At 46.2% G+C, this 20,052-nt stretch overlaps 1 protein-coding gene across 1 annotated transcript in view; it reads right to left on the reverse strand.

Annotated features, from left to right (window-relative positions):
- Positions 1 to 2,260: 2,260 nt before the first annotated feature.
- Positions 2,261 to 20,052, reverse strand: part of MAPRE3 (microtubule-associated protein, RP/EB family, member 3) — an 80,361-nt gene continuing 62,569 nt past the window's right edge. Inside the window, exons 2-7 of the mRNA XM_006880604.1 lie at positions 7,014 to 7,141; positions 6,291 to 6,436; positions 5,451 to 5,652; positions 4,092 to 4,246; positions 3,798 to 3,950; positions 2,261 to 3,208 (exon numbers count right to left, since the gene is read on the reverse strand). Of these exons, the coding sequence (XP_006880666.1) occupies positions 3,140 to 3,208; positions 3,798 to 3,950; positions 4,092 to 4,246; positions 5,451 to 5,652; positions 6,291 to 6,436; positions 7,014 to 7,134 (846 nt within the window). The 5' untranslated portion in view covers positions 7,135 to 7,141 and the 3' untranslated portion in view covers positions 2,261 to 3,139. The remainder of the gene's footprint in view (positions 3,209 to 3,797; positions 3,951 to 4,091; positions 4,247 to 5,450; positions 5,653 to 6,290; positions 6,437 to 7,013; positions 7,142 to 20,052) is intronic.

Below are 20,052 nucleotides of genomic sequence, written 5' to 3' on the forward strand. Positions count from 1 at the left end.
CTTCGATTCTACCTTTCTGTCTTCTGAGCTTTATCCTTGAGCAAATGCTGTGCGGTTAACTGTTCTGCAGGGTGAGTGGTGTGCTGGTGTTATTCTTCACCTTATAAGGTCTGTCTACCGTTTGGGTAAAAGTTGAGTGACAGTGTTTTGTTTCAGGTTCCTTCAGTATGATTCCTTTAATACTATCTACCTGGAATAAGACCCTCAACAAGATCCATTGACACGGTGATTGTTAACAATGAGCTTGAGAACCTCAGAGATCACAAGGATGGCGCAAGGCAGGGGAAAGGTCAGATCTGCCATTCATAGCGTTGCTATTAATCATAGTAGACTTGACAGCACCTAAAAACAACAGTAGCAACAATCTGGACAAGTGGAGGACAAATCCTTTAAACTAGGCAAGGGAATGAAAAATCAGAAGTAGAAATTAAAACAACAGGGAGAAAATTAAGGCCAGAAATATCTTTTATCTTTTTTAAAAAAGCATTATGCTACATGTAAAATGCTTTTACATTAAAAGTCTGTATAATGGGCAAAATTTTAGTGATTATTACTTTTCTAGAGCCTTTCTTATTTTATAAGGCATCCCACTTGGTTCTTACTGAGTGGGAAACCACGAAATCCTGGCCTGTCCTCCCACCTGGTCATGTGGCAGCACCAAGGAGGGCTCAGGGGGTGAGGGAGACGCCCACCACCAGTGGGTCCAGCACCTAACTGGCCTGCCTATCCTTGCTCCCATGTTGTCCTGGGAGTCTCTGAGCGGTCCTGCTCCACTGTCAGTGGCCCAAGTCAGAGCCCAGGTTCACAGTGGAGTCTCTGCTTCGGAGACCCCCTGCACAGGGCTGTCACCTGACAGAGGGCTTTTCCCCTGGGGCTAAACCTGCGATAGGAGCTTCACTTTTAGATGGAGAGGTTCAGTGTCTGCTCCTGAGCATGACCACCCATAAAGTACTCATTCTCCTGGGAGTGGAGCTGACACTGTGTGTCCCTACACACAGCTTTTACACCTGGGACTGACCAGAGAATCTTGGCGGATGGCTAGGGAGGTGCCTTGCTCTTTTCTCTGAGGATACAGGATGCTTCCTTCCAATGAATGGTTGCTGAGGACAGCCAGCACTCCCTGCAAGGCTTAACTTCAGGAACATTCTGTGGGGTTTTCTGGCCACCAATAAGGTGATGTTTCTTTACCCCAAGTTTTAGAGCAGAAGTATCTTTGTATGTGAAGGGAGGAGTCAAAAAAGAGATGAAGTTAGGGAAGAATAGAATGAAGTGTATATCTACCATCATTAGAAAACTAATCATTAGAGAAATTAGAAAGTTTGAGAAATGGTGGTCTGGAAGGAGGGCTATGGTGCAGAATCACAGAGACGACAGACCTGACTGCATCCAGCTCATATTCAGGATGGCAAGGTTGACACTGACAAGGTGACACTGACAAGGGCAAGAGCTAGAGGGTCATTCTGGAGTCACATCTGTGTCTTACGGAATGGGAACCGAACCATCAGACAGGAGGTCTGAATTCTAACCCTGGAGTTATTGCCTTGAGCATATCATGCTACAGTAGATCTCAGTCCCTTCATTGGTAAATGAAAGGGTTGGTCCTGATTACTGCCAAGACTCTATTCTGTTCTGATAATCTAAACTGTAAAATGCATTATTTTGTATGGTCCTGGCAACCAAATGCACTTCAGTGTTCTTGATTCCTCTAGGGCACACAGAGCACAGCTTGTGATGGCCTCTGCTTGAGTACACAGCAGGAACGTAAGGCTGTGTGGACGATGTGGAGGGGTTCATGACCACCTTTGTGCCATAGCAGGAGCACCTCAGACACTGCTGTCAGCGCTCAGAGCTGCTTGCTCGAGAGCTCACCTGGCGCTCCCTCTCTGATCAGGAACCCTGCCTCCAGCTAGTTCGCTGCTGGGAGGCGTGAGAGCTTTGATAAGGAGTGGGGGGTGACATGCAGTCCAAATGGCCAAAAGGAAACAGAAACAAAGGCTCTCCTCTCAGTCCTGCCTGCTGCCCGCGACTGCTTTACCAGGCTGTACTTCATCACGACCATGATCCCAGCCTGGCTGCTCCTTAGGGGCTGGGGCTTGGGACCACCATGCCTTCCCTCAGAGCTCCAGCACCAGCACTGGGAGATGGTGGAGGATCAGGATGAGGTGTAAAGAGGGGACAAGTGTGCTGCGGCCCTCCTAGAACATCACCTCAGGTGCAAAGGGAGCACCCAGAAGGTTAAGTATCCAGACTGTGGCTCAACTGAGGGAAGACATGGCATGAACTTTCACCACACATTTATTTAAATAAATGAACACATATGCAGGCTGGGTGGTCTGAGTGGGCAGGGCTGGGGAGGGTGACAGATGGGAGGAGGACGGACAGTGGGGTCCGGGCTGAGTTTGTGTGGTATGAACCAAGCTGCAGGAAGGAGTGACTGGGGCCTCGGGGCAGTGCTGGGCTTCAGTGCTTGGGGCAGGGGGCTGAGGGGCACAAGCCCAGTGCCAGGAGGTCATCTCTATTCTCTCGTGTGTGCCCCCATCCGCCTGACCACTAGGGCCTATGGCCCCATCCTCACCCCCTCACCTCTGTCCCCCTCCCTGACATCAGCCCTCCCTTCAGCCTCTGGGGAGTTAAAAGAAAAAAAAATATAAATAATTGGTTGAGTCCTCCCCTGGCCCCCTCAGTGGGCAAGGGAAGCCATGGCAGGCACACTGCCCTGCGGCCTGGCTACCAGCCCTGGGGAAAGAACAGGTAAAGTGCAAGGATAATCCAGTAAGTAAAAATATACCAATGATTTTGTCAAATATACAGCTGCTGGCTGTCGGGGAGCAGGTGGCTGGCTGGGGTGGGGATGCGGTGGCAGCAGCACCCTGGGAAGTGTTGGCGACACAGCATAGAGACAACGGAAATAAATAAGGGTGGGAGTGGGCAGCGGCCACCCACTAGGCCAGTGCCACAGGAGGGTGGGCCCCTGCCTGCTCACCTACCCCATCCCCCCAGCCCTGTCTGCCGGCCTCCCAATGCTGTGGCACTGACACAAAGCACCCGGCCGACCGGCTACAGGAAAGGTTTATAATGTAGGGTGAGCATGGGGAGGGGGCACAGGGTGCCGTGCAGTCAGCCAGGGCTGGAGCTGCCCTCAGTACTCGTCCTGGTCTTCTTGTTGGTGTTCCTCAATCTCATCGTCCTCTGGAGGCGCAAATCCTTCCTGGAGGGTGGGAAGGAAGAGGGAGTATTAACTAGAGGCCAGACTGAGGGGCTCAGATCCTCCAGGTAGCTGAGAGGCGCGGGGGCCTGGTCCTATTTGCCCAGCTAACATTCTTTGTTTGGGAACGACATTGCTGTGAGTGGTACAGCACTTGTCTGTCAGTTTGTTGTACTGAGGCAGCTCTGGGTTGCTATGATACTGAACATTGTGCCATTGGTGTGTCAAATGTCATAATGGTCACCCATGGTGAACAGGGTTTGGTGGAGCTCCCCAATTGAGACAGGTTTGGAAGCAGGAGTGGCATCCACTTCTTAAATAACAGGCCTTTGGACATTATGAACATTAGAGGAATGATAATAGTTATAGAACAGGGTTTGGATCTTTTGTTCATAGGGTCACTATGAATTGTACTTGACTCGATGGCACTTAACAACAAAAACAACACCACCACCACTCCTTGTGATCCTGGGTTAATGACTTCACTGCGGTCTTCTTCAGTGAGAGGTTCTCCAGGTCCTCTGGTCCTATCACATACCTGGTTCTCGGGCCAGGCCAGAACGGGAGAGTCTGGTGGGCCAAGGGAACTCACCTCAGTGGCATAGAGAATGCCAATGATGCCCGAGATGACAGGGCTGTTTTCACTTTCGTGTTCCTGGCAGATGAGCTCAATATCACGAAGTTTGCTGAAGTAGAAGTCACGCTCTTTCTCGAGCCCATCCACTGTCAGTTTCAAGTCCAATAGCTGTTTGGAGGGAAAAGAGTGTTGAAGTCAGTGGTTCCTGCCTGACTCCTCTTGCTGCCCCTGGTCTTAACCTGGCTGACATCCCAAGGACCTGGCTTTGGGGACAGGGCTATGTTAGAGACCCTGGCCCACTCTACTCACCTGCTGGTTGAGTTCAAGGATTTGGGCATCGGCTTCATGGCTGCCATTCCGGGCTGATGGGGGATTCTTCCGGAGGACGCAGGGTGGGGTGACATTGCTCAGCCGGCCAGAGGTCTGCATATTTTTAGGGCCTGTAGGGGACGTCCTCTGAGGAACTGCCCAGAGGAGAATAGTCAGATGAGGCCACAGGGGCCCATGGCCCACATGGCACGAGACAGCCTGGTAATGTCTGTAGGAGCAGACTCATGCATAAGGCAGGCACTCTGGCCCTCCCCTGCCCAACCACTTGGCAGAGCCATCCACACATCTAGGCCTCAAGCCTCAGACACACGGGATACTACAGCAGCTTGGCAAGCCTGGGAGAGCAGAGGCTAGAAGGGCCCTCTTGGACTGATAGCTAGGGTCTGAGGGAAAATAGCTGGCAGGTTCTTGAACCTGGGTCTTTCCTTTCAAGCCTTAGCCCCAAACCACTCTCCCCTGGGGGGCCTCAGCCTCAAGTCTGGAGCATACTCAGATGCCTCCACATGGGTTTGAGACACCCAGGCTCTGCCCAGCTCCTGTATCAGGATGGGCTCTGGTGCCCTCTGCTGGGCTTCACCCAGTGTCTGAGTAGCTGCGTTCAGCCCGCACTCACATCTCTTCAGCACAGCCAGGCGGCATGCTGTAACTACTTGCTTTCTAGAAAGCTCCCCAGCTCCTTAGGCAGAGCTGACTGTTTCTAATGCAAAAGCAAGCAGGTGAATGGGGGCAGGACCAGGCGGGGCAGCAGCGCAAACAGAGGAGAAGACTCTGCTATGACGGGTTCAGATGCAGGCTGGGGCTGCTCCCTTCCTACCCCATCCCTGCTGTCTTCCAAAGGACCTTGTTTCCTTCCCTTCTCTAGAACCCAGACAGAGCCTCATTTGAAGACTCATCTCATGAGGGCTTAGGGAATTTTTGCAATGGGGGAGCATATGTTTGAGCCTGGCAAACTCTCGCCCTGGGCATCCAGCAGACAGGAGGCATGAAGCAGCTGTGGTGCTGGTACCAGAAATATTGCCTGGGTGCACCTGGACAGGGAATCATGCTTCTGTGCTGCCCCACTGTCCTGGGGCAAATGTGTTAGCCATGAAATAAGTACCCTGGGCTTCCTACCACCTGCTGCCACCAAGGCTGGCAGTCCTTGACATTCTTGGAACCTTCTCACCCTCGGTTGTGACTTCCCCTGGTCTAAATGGGCAGCAGGTGGCACCATCTGAACTCCGTGATAACAGTCTCCTCCAGACTGGCAGGGCCGGGCTGAGTGGCCTGGGGGCACTCCTCGCTGTAGAGCCTGCAGGCCTGGCCCCCTCACTCCCTCCCCAGGCTTGGGCACATTACCTGCTGTGCCAATGAGTTTCTTGGATTTGTTGAAGATCTGATCACCTGGGTTAGGAGGCGGTGCTACTTCCTGGCCCTGCCGCGCCAGCAGAGGGTTGTAATCCTTTCCATCATAGTTTGCGTCAAAGAATTTCTTAAACCACTGAATAAACTCAAAATTATCTTGGAATTTTCCTTTTACTAATTTCTCTACAGGAATTATCTGAAACAGACCACACAAGCAGAGAATTTTAACTTCCTGCAGTTGCAGGGCTGCCTTCCTCTATACCAGGACCATGGCTCCGGGAAAGGCAGCAGCTTCCACCAAGAACTCTCCCCTCCCCCTCCTGCCCCACCACCCGTAGCACCAGAGTAGATGGGTGGGCTGGCATGCCCAGGCCTGGCATCCAGAGACAGTCCTTTCCTATAGGCACAGAAAGAACTGTGTGAAGAGGTGTCCTTTGGTTCTGTGGCCTGCATATGAGGGAGTGAGTGCTGGAACCCAGGGTCCTGGAGACACTGAGGCAGCAAAAAGAGCCAACAGAGTTTTCTTGGGACCTAGAGAGAGCTACAACTTAGGAGGAACACTATACAGAGTCTTAATTTCTGGTGAGTGGGTTCCAGAGATGAGGAAGTGTAAAGAATGGCATTAGGATGGATGCAAAGTGTTATGGGGTTTTGCACTGTCCCTTGAGGCGAGGAGGACATTCCTTCTGGACAGTCCGGGGTAGACTGAGGGATGAGGGCTGGAACATCCAATGGCCCCCAAGCCCCTGCTGGTGGGTGGGCTGTCATCTTCTTCCCCAGGGTACACAGCTCCTCAGGGCACACCCCCATCCCACCCCGAGCGTGGGCACCTACTTTGTCAACACCCATCCTCTTGAAAGCTGCTTGTAGCACCTTGAAGTTGTGGATGTATTCATGCTCGAGCTTAGCCTGGAACTTCACCTTCCTCAAGTGCACACAGCCAGGGAAAAGCATGTCCATGAACTGGCAGTAGGCAGCTCCTGCAGATCAGTGTGTCTGACTCAGTGCGTCTGGGCCGCTGGCCTATTCCAGCCTCTCCTCCCTCTTTGTCCTGGGGCAGGGCCAGTCTTACTTTGAGGACAGGCTCAACTTTCTCAGCATAAGACTAATTACTATTTATTGGTGCATATTATTTACCAGCACCTCACTAAACACTTCACGTATGTAATTTCATTTAATCCTAACTGCAGCCCTAGTTAGACAGGTGGCTAATTCCATTTTATAGATGGAAAAACAGGCCCACAGGGGCATAATGAGTTGTCCAGGGTTAAACTACAAGAAGAAATGAGATTTGGATCTGGCTCTTGTGCCTTTAACTTCCTTCTTCACCTCCCTTCCTGGCTTGGGATCCCTTCTCCTCCTCCCCTCCTGAAACCCTCATTGTGTTTTTCCTGCTCTTCAATCTTTACTGCTTCTATTTCTGGAGACTCTCCTTTTTTAACTTCAACTCCAAACAGACTAGTTTGTGTCTTGCCACTTTCCTTCTTGGCCTTGGTTACATTCTTTCCTTCCCTCCTTCCCTTTGGGGGAGCCCACTCCTTACCTCCCCCTTCCTACCTGAACAGAGCTGTTCTATCTTGGTGTAGTTGAGGTGCAGGGAGTCATTAACCCATGCAAGCATATCATGACGACTCAGATTTTCACTGGTCACAGATGTGGAGTACACATTGACAGCCATACCCCAGCTGCAAAGGAAGGAGAAAGGGGAGGTCAGCATTCAGGGGCCTCCGGCTGCTCTTTAGGTGTTAGGAGAGATGGAACAGGGCAATCCCTTGGGAAATGAGAAACAGTTTCCCCAGATCTCAGAGAAGGGGAACCTACTCATACTGTAAACATTTAATCAGGGTCTACAATATGCTGAGGGAACTCTGGTGGCTTTGTGGTAATGAGCTGCGCTGTCAGCCCAAAGGCACACAGTTTGAATCAACTAGCTTCTCCATGGGAGAAAGATGGGCAATCCCCTCCCCTGAGATTTACAGCCTCTGATAACATGCTGGAGGGTCAGTCATAGTTAGTTCAACTTGATGGCACACAACAGCCACTATATGCTAGACAGATGTTAAGAACCAGTGATAAAAAGTTAAGGAAACGATAATCTTTGCTTTCCAGGAGCTTGCAGACAGGCAAGTACATCCCTGCAGGGATGGGGTGGGGGCAGAGTATACACTGAGTTCAGGGATGGCATCATGAAGGGAGTGATCTCTCCAGCTTGGGAAAGTCCGTGCGGGCTATGGAGCCGACAGGTGAGTCTCGAAAGGAGTAGACATTTTCCAGACACATCAAGGGCTGGGGTAGAAGGTCATCACAGATACAAGAAAAAACAAGAACAAAGGCACGGCCTGTATAGGATGGTCAAGCTGTTCAGCAGACCCTGAGCGTGGGGTTTTGTATTGGGACATGGTGCAGGGAACGCAGCAGGGGTAGATTGTGAAGGGCTTCGTTTACCAGGAGGAAGGGCCTGAACTTTATGTTTCAGACAACAGGAAACGATGAGGAAGAACGAAGGTGGACAATAATAGAACCAGATTTATGTTTTAACACGTTGCCACACACTTTTAAATTGACAACCGTGCTTAGAAACACATTTTGCCATCATTTGCGGCAATGCATTAATAAAACTGGTCTTAGTCTCTCCTCTGACCCTAGACCTGTGGCTGACTCACAGGTACCTAAACTCCTCTTGTCCCCCGGTGTCCCTGAAAAGGTCTCCTTCTGTGTTTACTATCTCAGTTAATGGTACCGAGACACACCTAATTACAAAAGCTAGGAAGATGTGGGTCCTCCTTAAACCTCTGACTCTCCGTCCTCCCCACAGTTACACCTCCACTGAGATCTGCAACTCTTCTACTATCATCAGAGTATATGCACACAATCTCTCTAGCCAAGACGAGCAGGAGTTTCCTTAAAGGCTTCCCAGTCTTCATCTTCTCACTCCCTTATCTACTCCTGACACAGTGGAATGAAACTCCACATAAAATCAGGCCTGGCTGAGCCCCTCACTGGCTGAGTTGGCTTTGTGCAGGTGAACTGTGCACTCACAATGCTGGAGATACTTACGTATTGTTGTTATTTGTATGTGTTGTCGATTAGGATTCATTATTTTAAAGTTATTAATAATAGTATGAATAGTAAAACATTGTCCAGTATGTTGTTGTTGTTATGTGCCGTCAAGTCACTTGTGACTCATAGTGATTCTATGTATAACAGCCCTAAATTCTCTGTCTCTGACACTCCCATCCTGATTACCCCAGTCACTTAATCAATCAACATCATAGAGGGCCTTCTCTCCTGCGCTGTCCCTCCACTCTCCCAAGCATGATGTCCCTCTTAAGGGACTGGTCCCTCCTTACAACATGTCCAAAGTATGTTAGACGGAGCCTCAGAATCCTTGCCTCCAGAGAGCAGCCTGGTTTAACCCTCTCCAGGATGAATCTGTTTGTTTTCCTAGCAGTCCATGGTACCCTCAATACTCTTCTCCAGCACCACAGCTCAAAGGCATCAGTTCTCCTTCTATCCTCCCTAGTCATTGTCCAACTCTCTGATGCATAACAAGTGATAGCAAAGACCATGGCCTGTATCAGACACACCTTAGTCTCCAGAGAGACACCATGGGATCCTCAGGTTGGAAGGTACTCAAAACATGACTGGGGAAGAGGCCTCCTTAAAGTTGAGTTGACCTTAATGATGTGGATGGAATGAAGCTTTCATCCAATGAGGGACAGCCATTTGTTGATGTGGCATTATTCAAAATAAAGAGACATTACAAAAAATATTCATTAATAATTGGAACATGGAATGAAGTATGAATCGAGGGATACTAGCTGTTGTAAAAAAAATGAAATGGAACACATGAAGATCAGATCCTAGGCATAGTGAGTTGAAATAGATTGGGACAAATGGACTGTACAAATACATGGTCTACTATAATTTTAGTTTGCTCGGCTCCACTTGCATCAGAGAGTTGGATAATAACTAAGGATGACAGAAGAAGAATCGATGCCTTTGAGTTGTAGTGCAGAAGAAGAGTATTGAACACATCATGGACAGCCAAGAGAACAAACAGATCTGTTTTGAAGAGAGTGAAACCAAGCTATTCTTTGGAGGTAAGGATGTTGAAGCTCTGTCTCACACATTTTGTGCATGTGGCAGGACGGACCAGTCCTTACAGAAGGACATAATGCTTGGAAGGGTGGAGGGACAGCACAGGAGAGGAAGACCTTGGATGAGATGGATTGACAAAGTAACTGGGGTAATGGGAGTAGGTTTGTCAGAGACAGTGAGATTGGCTCAGGATAGAGCAGGGTTTAGAGCTGTTGCACACAGGGTCATTATGAGCTGCAGGTGACTTGATGGCACATAACAACAATGTGGACAAGGACAAATTTAAGGGGAATAGTGTCACACTTGTCAAAAAGAACATTCCAAGGGCTATCCTATAAGTACAATGCTGTCAGTGACAGGATAATACCCATATGCATACTAGGAAGACCTGTTAATATGACTATTATTCAAAGTTACACTCCAACCACTAAAATCAAAGGTGAAGAAACTAAGGTTTCCACCAAATTCTGTAGCCTGAAATTGATTGAACATGCAATCAAGATGCATTAATAACAATTGGTGATCATAATGGAAAAGCTGGAAACAAGACTCTAGAAAATACATCTTGGTGACAGAAATCAAACTAGAGATTACATGATAGGATTGTGTACAACTAAAGACTTACTCAGTGCAGATACTCTTTAAAAAGAATAAATAGTGAGTGTGGATATGATTGCCAGTTGCTTATATGAAGCTGAAGAAAATGAAAACAAATCCAAGAAAGCCAAGATATGACTGAGCTTATCTCACCTGAATTTAAAAAATCATCTGAAGAACAGATTTTAGATACTGAACACAAAGGAATTACAATCAGACACATTGTGAGATTACATCAAGGGCATCACATGTGAAGAAAGCAAAAAGACATAAAAAATACAGGAAAGAAGAAAAGACCCAAATGGATGTAAGAAGGACTTCTGAAACTTGCTCTAGGAAGTAGAGATGCTAAAATAAAAGGAAGAAATGATGAATTAAGAGAGAGCTAAACAAAAGATTTCAAAGGGCACCTCAAGAAGACAACGCAAGCATTATAATGAAATAGGCAAAGACACGGAGTTAGAAAAACACAAGAGACAAACGTGACATTTCTTAAAGCTGAAAGAATTGAGGTGAAAATTCAAGCATTGAGTTGCAATACTGAAAGACGGTATAGGCAAAATATTGAATGAATTTTGAAAGAAGCATCAAAAGAATACTCAGAGTCACCATATCAAAAATAATTTGTCAGAGAGCTCTGGTGGCCTAGTGGCAAGAAGCTGCAACTACAATCCCAGAGGTGCACGGTTCGAATCCACCAGATGCTCTGCCGGGGAAGGAGGGCCATTCTCCTCCTGTACCAGTCAGATCTGATTTGATGGTACACGCACACAAAAATAATAAAATAAAATAAAATAAAAATTTGTCGACATTAAACTACTTCAGGAAGCAGCATATGATGAAGAACCAGTCAGTGGTAGTAAAGAAAGAAGTCCAGGCTGCACTGAAGGCACTGGTAAAAAAAGAGGTTCAGGACTGACTGGGTATTGACAGAGCATCCATGAGGTATTTCAACAAACAGAAACAGCCCTAGATGTGCTCATCTGTCTATGCCAAGCAATCTGGAAGATAGCTGCCAGGCCAACTGACTGGAGACATTCTTATCTGTGCCCTTTCCCAAATAAGGTAACCTTTTGATTAGCTTTGGGCATATTGTCAGGAGGACTGCCAATCTCTGGGGAAAGACATCATGCTTGGAAAAGTGGCAGGACCCAAAAGGAGAGAAAGAGCCTCAATGAGACGGGCTGATGCAGTGAGGGGCATAAACACAACAGATTGGGAGGGTGGAGGCTGACCAGGAAGGATTCTACGCTGTGGTATACAGGGTTGCTAAGACTCAAACACAACAACAACAACAACAACAACAACAACAAGAGTTAGAATTGACTAGAGGGTACTTCACAAAAGCAACGTTAAAGCTGTGATGTTTCACACACGCAATCTAGCCTGCCCCCTTCACCCCACCCCCAGGTTTCCCAGTGGCAACAACGGCAGCCATAGCAGCGTCCCTCTGGTCCCTCTGGTGACCAGGCATGAGCGCTGACTCTTCACCCCACCCCTCTGCTCCACACAGAGGCCAAGTGTCAGCTGCTGTTTATCACTGGTCTACACTGTTCAGAGAAGCGGGAAGCATTTCCTGTAACTAGGTCTTTATCAGAAAGGAAGGCACCAAAAATAGACAAAAAGGGCAGCATATTGTGAGAATTAACAAAGCACATGTTTCTGGAAGTGAAGACTATTTCTCCTGGTTTAATGGGTGAGGTGTCTCTGCGGGAAGAACACATCCAGTCTACCTCTCTGTCCCTGTAGGCTTCTGCCATTCTGAATGTGACCCTTCTCTACAACTCATCAAGCTTCTGAGGTCCTCCTTTCCCAGCTTACCTCCCACTTTGCTTGTGTAAGTGCGAGTGGGAGTGACGGGCAGCCCCCCACTCACCATCTCTGGAATGTTGCCCCACCCCATCTCTATTCATTCTTTAATGGTTCTTTCAGTGGGATTCCCCAGACCAGCAGCACTGGTGCTGTATGGGGGCCAACTTATTAGGAAACCCCCCTCTTTTGTGCTACCCTAGACCCACTGAATCGGATCCTGCGTTTTGACAGGATGCCCAGCAGATCTGCAGACTGTCAAGGTGAGGTGCTGCTCTGCCATCCCTGCTCCACTTACATCCTTGACCCTCTCTTCCACTCCAAGCATACTGTACAGATCTAACCACGTACACATTTAACTCAATGGATTTTTTCTACAGAAAAACTGCGAAAGAAAACTCTTTTATTTCCAGGCCTCCCTCATGTTTAAAAAAGACCTGTTCCGCACTGCTCATAGAAAGGAGGCCAGGACCCAAAAGCCAACAGAAACAAGCATTAATAATGACTGAGAGCTTCCAAAGACCCAGGAATTGTCTATTTCAGAGATCTTCAAGGATACTTTTGATAGCACAGAGTCTCCCACACAACGGCTTTGGGCCTGCTGCCCTGAATTCCTGACCTTCAACTCCCCACTGGATGTGGTTAAATGCCTGGCTCTCCTCTTGTCAGCAAGCCTCTTGGAATCCCGGAGGTGGGGGGAGGGGGTTTCCCAGAGTAGGGTTTTCAGGGTCTGTAACTGGCAAAGGTATTCATTCAGAGAAACAAAGAGTGACACCTTCCCACTGCCACCCCATCTACCTCAATTATCTTCCACAACCTCTGGCCTGGATGCCTCTACTCCCAACCTTTAGGATTCAGCTTTGCATCATCCCTCTGGAGACATTCTCTGAGCCTCTTTGCAGTGACCCCTCCACTAAATTTCTGTAGCACCCCAGCAGATACATTATCATATTACATTAAATCATCTGTATGCCACCCCGTGTACCTGACTGAGCTCCTCAATGGCCAGATAATGCTTTATTCATTTGTAAGTTCCAGACTGAGTTTCAGTGAATTACAATTACTTAACATGTTTGTGTAATGGAATTGCAGAGGCTGGAGTTGGGGGAGTGTTTGTAAATTACTCAGGAACTTGCCCAAATAGCATCTGCAGGAGTGGACAAGATGATGCTAAACTTGTTAGAGAAGTAAAATGGCCATAAGCAAGGAGAATTTATTTTCATGTGATTAATGTTTACTTAGCTCTGGTGGCCTAGCGGTAATAGGCTGTGCTGCAATCACAAAGGCATGTGGTTTGAATCCACCAGGTGCTCTGTGGGAGAAGCCTGGGTAAACCTCCTCCAGTGTGATTAACTGCCTCTGAAAACTCTGGAGGGTCAGCTATGAGTTGGTTCTGACTCAATGGCACACAAAAAATATTTACTTTGTTAGTCTGAGAATGAGGAAAGATTTATCCTTGTCCCCAAGGAGTTTACGGTTTTCCTGAGGAGACAAACACATATAAGAACAATATAACCAAATAAACTTCCTTGGAGAAAGATATCATACTTGGAAAGGTGGAGGGACAGAAATGGAGAAGACTGTAAACCAGAAGACTGACACAGTGATTGGAACAATGAGCTTGAGTGTGTCAGAGATGTGAGGATGGCACAGGACAGGACAGGGCTCAGATATGTAGATCATAGGGTCACCATGAGCTGCACTTGACTTGAAGACACCTAACAACAACCTTTACTTGTGAAAATAATAAGTGCTATAGGAAGTAAAGAAGGGAAGAGCTAGCAGAGTCAGAGAGAAGGCTTTGAAAGGCCCCAAAAGTACAAGTCAATGACTCTGCCAGGCCTCTGGAGCTCCACTGAGGTGCCTGTGAGGAACTGGGTATGGAGGGTACAAGTTATTCTGGTGATTGCTCAGAATCACCGTCCAAGAGTCTTCCTTGAGCTTAGAGACTCATTTATCCACGGGGCCATTCTGTTCTTAGGCCTCTGGAACAGGGTGGAGTGGGGCAACTCTTGGCTGCAGAGGCTCTGGTTTGGTCAAGATGGTTATGGAAGGGTAGGGTAGCCTTAGGTAGATCCTAGGAGGTCTGGGGCCACTTTATAGAGATTTAGGATTAATGTGTCCATTTTAAGGACTAATAACTGGGAGGTGGGAGTGGGAATCAGTGATCCTAGTCCAGTCTTGTCCTACAGTTATTTATTGAATTCATGTGAACTTGATAGATCTCCCTGCCTGAGCGCAGCCTTCTAGGGGCTGCACAGAACTGGACTTACTAATGGGAGGCCCTCTCTTTGGAATAGCACTGGCTCATTCCAGAGGTTCTTTGCTAGAAGAGTTTATCAGATCTTTTCAAAACATCTGTGAGGATTTTGAGTCAATGGGTTAGAATAAAGTTCAGCTATATATAAAACTTAATTTCATTGCTATTGAGTTGGAATGGACTCATAGCTGATCTATGAGTCTTAGGAGACTGTAAGTCAACCAGGAAGACATTGTCTATATTTTCTTCCATGAAATTGCTGATGATTCAAATTATCAGAGCGGCATCAGCTCTGGGTTAGCAGCATAACTCCCACCAGAGTTCCCAAACGACATAACTCCAGAGTGCTAAAGAGCAATGATGTCAGTTGAGAGACTAAGGTGTGCCTGATCCAGGGCATGGTCTTCTCAATTACTTTCCATGCATCAGAGAGCTGGAAAGTGGCTATGGATAACAGAAGCAAAACTGATGCCTTTGATTTGTGATTCTGGAGAAGAGTATTGAACATACTATGGACCGCCAAGAAAACAAACAGATCTGTCCAGGAGAACATGAGACCAGGTTGCTCCTTGGAGGCAAAGATATTGTTCCATCTGATATACTTTGGGCATGTGGCCAGGATCAACTACACAGACTCTTAGAGAATGCCTTGTCTTCTCAGCTTGGTCAGAAATTCCTACCACTGTTAGTTTCTGGCAAAACCTCTCAGGTCATTGCTGCTGACTCAGAACCAACTCACAGCTGACCCTCCACTGGGTTTCTGACCCTCCACTGGGTAAAATCATGGGAGAAGACTGCCCATCTTTCCTCTTCTACAACATCAGGCAATTTAAATTTAAAGTCTTACAGGCACCAAACAGTGTTTGTACCAAAGAGAAAGTGACTCTTTTCAGGGCTCATTAATCAATTACGTCACTCCTTCCGGGGCTTTTGAGTAAGTGGGTGGGGTCAGCAGCCCACACTAAGGACAGAGCCTTGCATCCATTCTGGAGGGGCTCAGCCTCTCTTAACCTGTTCTCCTTTCTGGCCTGGCTGGAGCCAATTTTGGCTTAGGAGGACTCATCCAAGGTACGCAGGGGTCTCAGCCTGGATAACCCACCACACTACAGGTGGTCTAGAACATCAGTCTCCTAGTTTCCTGACCTCTTGCTTTATGGAAGGGTAGAGTGCCCGCTTACTTGTCTTCTAGGTTTTGTCTGGTGTACTGCCAGCAGGTGGCACCCAGGTGCTGTGCAAAGATTCCTTTAATTCCTCTCTGCCCCTCCTATCCCCCTCCTCCTCTCTCCTTAGCTCATACAAGCGTTCCTAACTTGGATGTACTCTCTCAGAGGAGGAAACTCTCCTGGTTCAGTTAAAACCTGGTGGTGTCAGGGAAAGCGGCTGAGTGGAGAGCTTACTCCTCCAAGAACTGGACTGGCTCAGTGGCCAGGAAGATTGAATAGGCTCTTAAGATTCTAGTCTCAACTAAACCAACCTCCCTCTCGTACTTTGGACATGTTGCTAGGCGAGGCTATTCCTTGAAAAGGGACATCCCGTTTGGAAAGGTGGAGGATCAGTGAAAAAGAGGAAGATCCTCAATGACATGGACTGATACAGTGACTGTAGCAATGGGCTCAAGTGTGTCAGATGGTGAGAAAAGGACAGGGTTCACATCTGTTGTTCATAGGGTCACTATAGGTTGTACTCAACTCGATGGCACCTAACACCACCAACACCCTCAAAAGCCACAGTTGAACTCATCAGCTGGAACCACGTCTTTTGGATTATGAGTTCACTCAAGCATTTGTCCAGGCAGCTGGCGGTAGGCTGACTTACAATAGAAAAACAGGTCTCTTAAAACTCTTAATTAAGTATAATACACTTGTTACCAATGGCTCCTTCACCACCTTCCCTGAGAGGATGCAGGCAAGAAGCCAGCAGGGCCAGTGCAGGCCAGTCAGTCCTGGGGGCTGCATCAGCTTGCTATCCAGACAATCTGGACTCCTCATGGCAATCTCATGTGCATCAGAGCAGAACTGGGCGCCAAAGAGTTTTCAATAGCTGCTTATTTGGAAGTAGATCACCAGGCATTTCCCCAAGACAATTATGGAGTAGACTCGAATCTTTCACCTTGTGGCTAGGTAGCAAAGGGTAATGACCATTTCTACCATCTTTTCAAGCCTATCTTTGCTTTCTTCTATCACCTTTGGGAGATGATGACTTGGCAGAAATGGCCCCTGACTGGGTTATACCATGTCACCTTCCTTGTCAGATCAAGGTAGTATCTTTGGAAAAAGAAAATCTGCTTTCTAGGATTCCTGCGTCCAGATCTGGAGTCATAGGAAAGAAAAGCTGAAATCTAATCTGATTATTTTGTGAAATAATTTTCTTCACTATGTACTATAGGGTTCACTGGCCAGAGGAAACATAGGTATAGTTAGCTCTCAACAGGAGAGAGGAAACTGCTGATCATTCTGAAGCCTTGAAAAATGGGCATCAAGCAAACAACAGATACTGACAAGGTTGTAGGGAGATTGGGACTCTTAGTTACCATTGGTGGGAATGTAAAATGGTACAATCACAACGGAAGACGGTCTGGTGCTTTCTTAAAAAGTTGGCAGTAGAAATACCATTTGACCAAGCAATTCCACTACTGGGAATATACCCTAAAGAGACCAGAGCTATGACTCAAACATATGTATGAACACCTATGTTTATGGCTGAGTTGTGGTGGCGTTTTCTTTTAATGTCTGTGCTTTTTATTTTTTATAAATAAAAAGTTATTTATAATAGCAAAGAGATGGAACTAACCCAAGTACACAACAACAAATGAATGGGTAGGAAAACTAAGATACATTCACAGTATTACGCAGTACTGCAAAAACAATGAACTCATAAAAATTACACAACATGGGATAGCCTAGAGGACATTATGTTGGGTGAAATAACTCAGTCACTATAAGACTAATATTTTATAACATTGCTGTTAGAAAAGAGGACAGACATGGAGGGTGGTTGGGAAGAGAACGGGGAAAGAGTGGATAGATAATGAACATAGCAATAGAATAGATGAAAGGAAGAACTGTCTGAAAAGAATATATGATTAGGCATTATATGTATGACAACAATCTGGAACAAGGTGTGCACTGAGAGGAGGGCTGGAGGAGGAAGAGAGGGGGAAGAAAATGTGTTAACAATCAATTAAAAAATATTCCTTGGTCAGAAGAGTTTCTAGAGACCATCTGGTTTCTTCCCATCAACCTAGGGCTATATTCAGAACTAATCACATACATTCTTTAGTCATAAAGATTGCCAATTTTAATAAGGGAGTCCCTGAATGATGCAAATGGGGAAGCACTCAGCTACTAGCTGAAAAATTGATGTTTTGGACACAGCCAGAGGTACCTTCAAAGATAGGCCTGGCAATCTACTTATGAAAAGTCACAGTTGGGTCAACATCAGCCAAAATTACTTTGACAATCTGACTAACGATAAGAAGTGCTTCAGTGATAGATTTCTTGCCTTGCACACAGGAGACCTGGGTTCAGTTCCCAGTCAGTGCATCCCATGAGCATGTGCCAACTCTCAGAACAGGCTTTCATAGTCACGCTGAGCTAAATGGACTAGAAGGATGGAGGAGTGAGGAAGGCCTGGTGACCTACTCCTGAAAACCAGTCAATTAAAACCATACGGATCCCAATAGTTCAATCTGTAAGTGACCCTGGGAAGAGCATAGGACCAGACAGCATTTTGTTCACTGGTAGCAAGGGGCTGCTATGAGTAGAGGGTCTACTCAAATCTGGCAACACCATTTTAATAACTTTATACGTTATGAGTTTATACCTATCACCAGCTTAAATCTAATTTTGGCTTCACTCCCACCTCCAATCTTCTGTAGGAAGAGACTGTCTTCTATGAATATGTTCTGAAAATAACTCAGGGACCCATACTTAACATTCTATATATACATATATATTGTAATATATAACATGTATATATATAAATATAAACAAACTCAAACCTAAAATTTTAGAGCTCATCAAAGAAAAACCTGCTGCAAACTTAGGACCTATAAGCTACGGCTTAAATAAAATATCAAATATAACTGATATACAATCAACAGAGGAGAAATGAAATGACTGAGACTTCCCAAAAAGTAAACCTTTATGTGCATCAAAAGAATTCTCCAGAAGAATAAGACAACCTACAGAGTGAATTAAACAAACAAAAAAAAAATTGGCAAAGACACATTTGACAAAGGATTAATGTCTAAAACTTATAGAAAACTCCAGCACCTCAACAAGAAAAAGGCAAACAATTACAAAATGGGCTGAGGACATGAAAGACATTTCGCCAAAGAAGACATTCAGGTGGCCAACAAACACACGAATAAATACTCAAGATCATTAACTACTGTTGTTGATGTTTGCCAACAAACTGAAATGGGTTCTCAGGGGCAGTAAGTCACAAAAGGAGACTACTAGCCATCTTTTCCCCAAGAAGTAGCTAGTGGATTCAAACCACCTGCCTTTGGGTTGGCAGTGTAGCTTCTTACCATTAGGCCACCAGAATCTCCATGGGCTGTTGTTCTTAGATGCTGCTGAGTATGGCCCATAGTTATCCTATTTGTTGTTGTTCAGAAGAATATATTTTGAACTTTTCCTATCTTGTGCCAGCATCATCACCTCTGACACACTTGAACTCACTGCTGCAGTCACCGTGTCAATCCCTTCACTGAGGGTCTTCGTCTCTTTTGATGACCCTCCATCTTTCCAAGCATGACATACTTTTTTCTAAGGAACAGCACCTCTTAACAATAGGTTCAAAGTATGCGAGATGAAGCTTCATCATGCAAATAAAAATAACAGGGAGATACCATTTCACTCCAGCAAAAATATCAATGTTCAATAAGATATTAAAAAATGCTGGAAAGGGTCTGGAGAGATTGGAACTCTTCTATACTGTTGGTGGGAATGCAAAATAGTATATAATCAAGATAGAAAACAGTTTGGTGGTTCTTTAGAAAGTTGAGACAAGAAATACCATTTGATCCAGTAAACACACTAGTAGGTATGTATCCTTAAGAAGTAAGAGCTGTACACAAACAGATACATGCACATACAGGTTTAATGCAACACTATTCACAACAGCAGAGTGGAAAACTACCTGGGTACCCATCAACAACAACTAGCTATAACTGTGGTATGTCACATGTATCATGGCGTGTATCACTGCTAAAGCACAATCATTGATTTGTGAACTGCTGTACAACAGGGGTGAAATGACAACAAATTACACTGTGTGACAGAAGTCAGTCACAAAAGGACAACTAAGCTATGTGACCATCAATACAAAATCCAAGAAATGGTCTACACAGGGACACAACCAATCTTGGAAGGCTAATGGAAATGAGAAGTGAAAGAGGGGAAAATCCCCCCACCGCCAATACATAAAAAAAATAGATGATCAAGAGATAGATAGTAAATATATAGGGGGGAAAAGGGGACACCTTCCTAGCATGTTCATCTCTATTGTTTGGCTAGGAACTGAGTGACGAGGAGCTGGGGGAATAAAAATAATAAGATAGGAAACCTATTGGCTCATGTAGCTGGAAATCCACAGACAGGGAGGTTTTCAGACTTAGCTCAAATTAGTAATGTCTGTATTTCTCAATTGGGCTTTCTTCCACATGTTGATTCACCCAAAGAATGGTTTCCTGAAGAAAACAGAAATTAAAGAAAAAGAAAAAAAGAACTCAGGGATCCCAAGTCTTTTCTAATTCCCCTCTACCCTGAGCTAGTCATGCTGTCTAGTCCCTGAAGAGCTGACTGGAGTCCTGTAATGTCCCCA

Source organism: Elephantulus edwardii, unplaced genomic scaffold, assembly GCF_000299155.1.
Source record: "Elephantulus edwardii isolate Elephantulus edwardi_28Jun2011 unplaced genomic scaffold, EleEdw1.0 scaffold00009, whole genome shotgun sequence".
Taxonomy (NCBI): domain Eukaryota; kingdom Metazoa; phylum Chordata; class Mammalia; order Macroscelidea; family Macroscelididae; genus Elephantulus; species Elephantulus edwardii.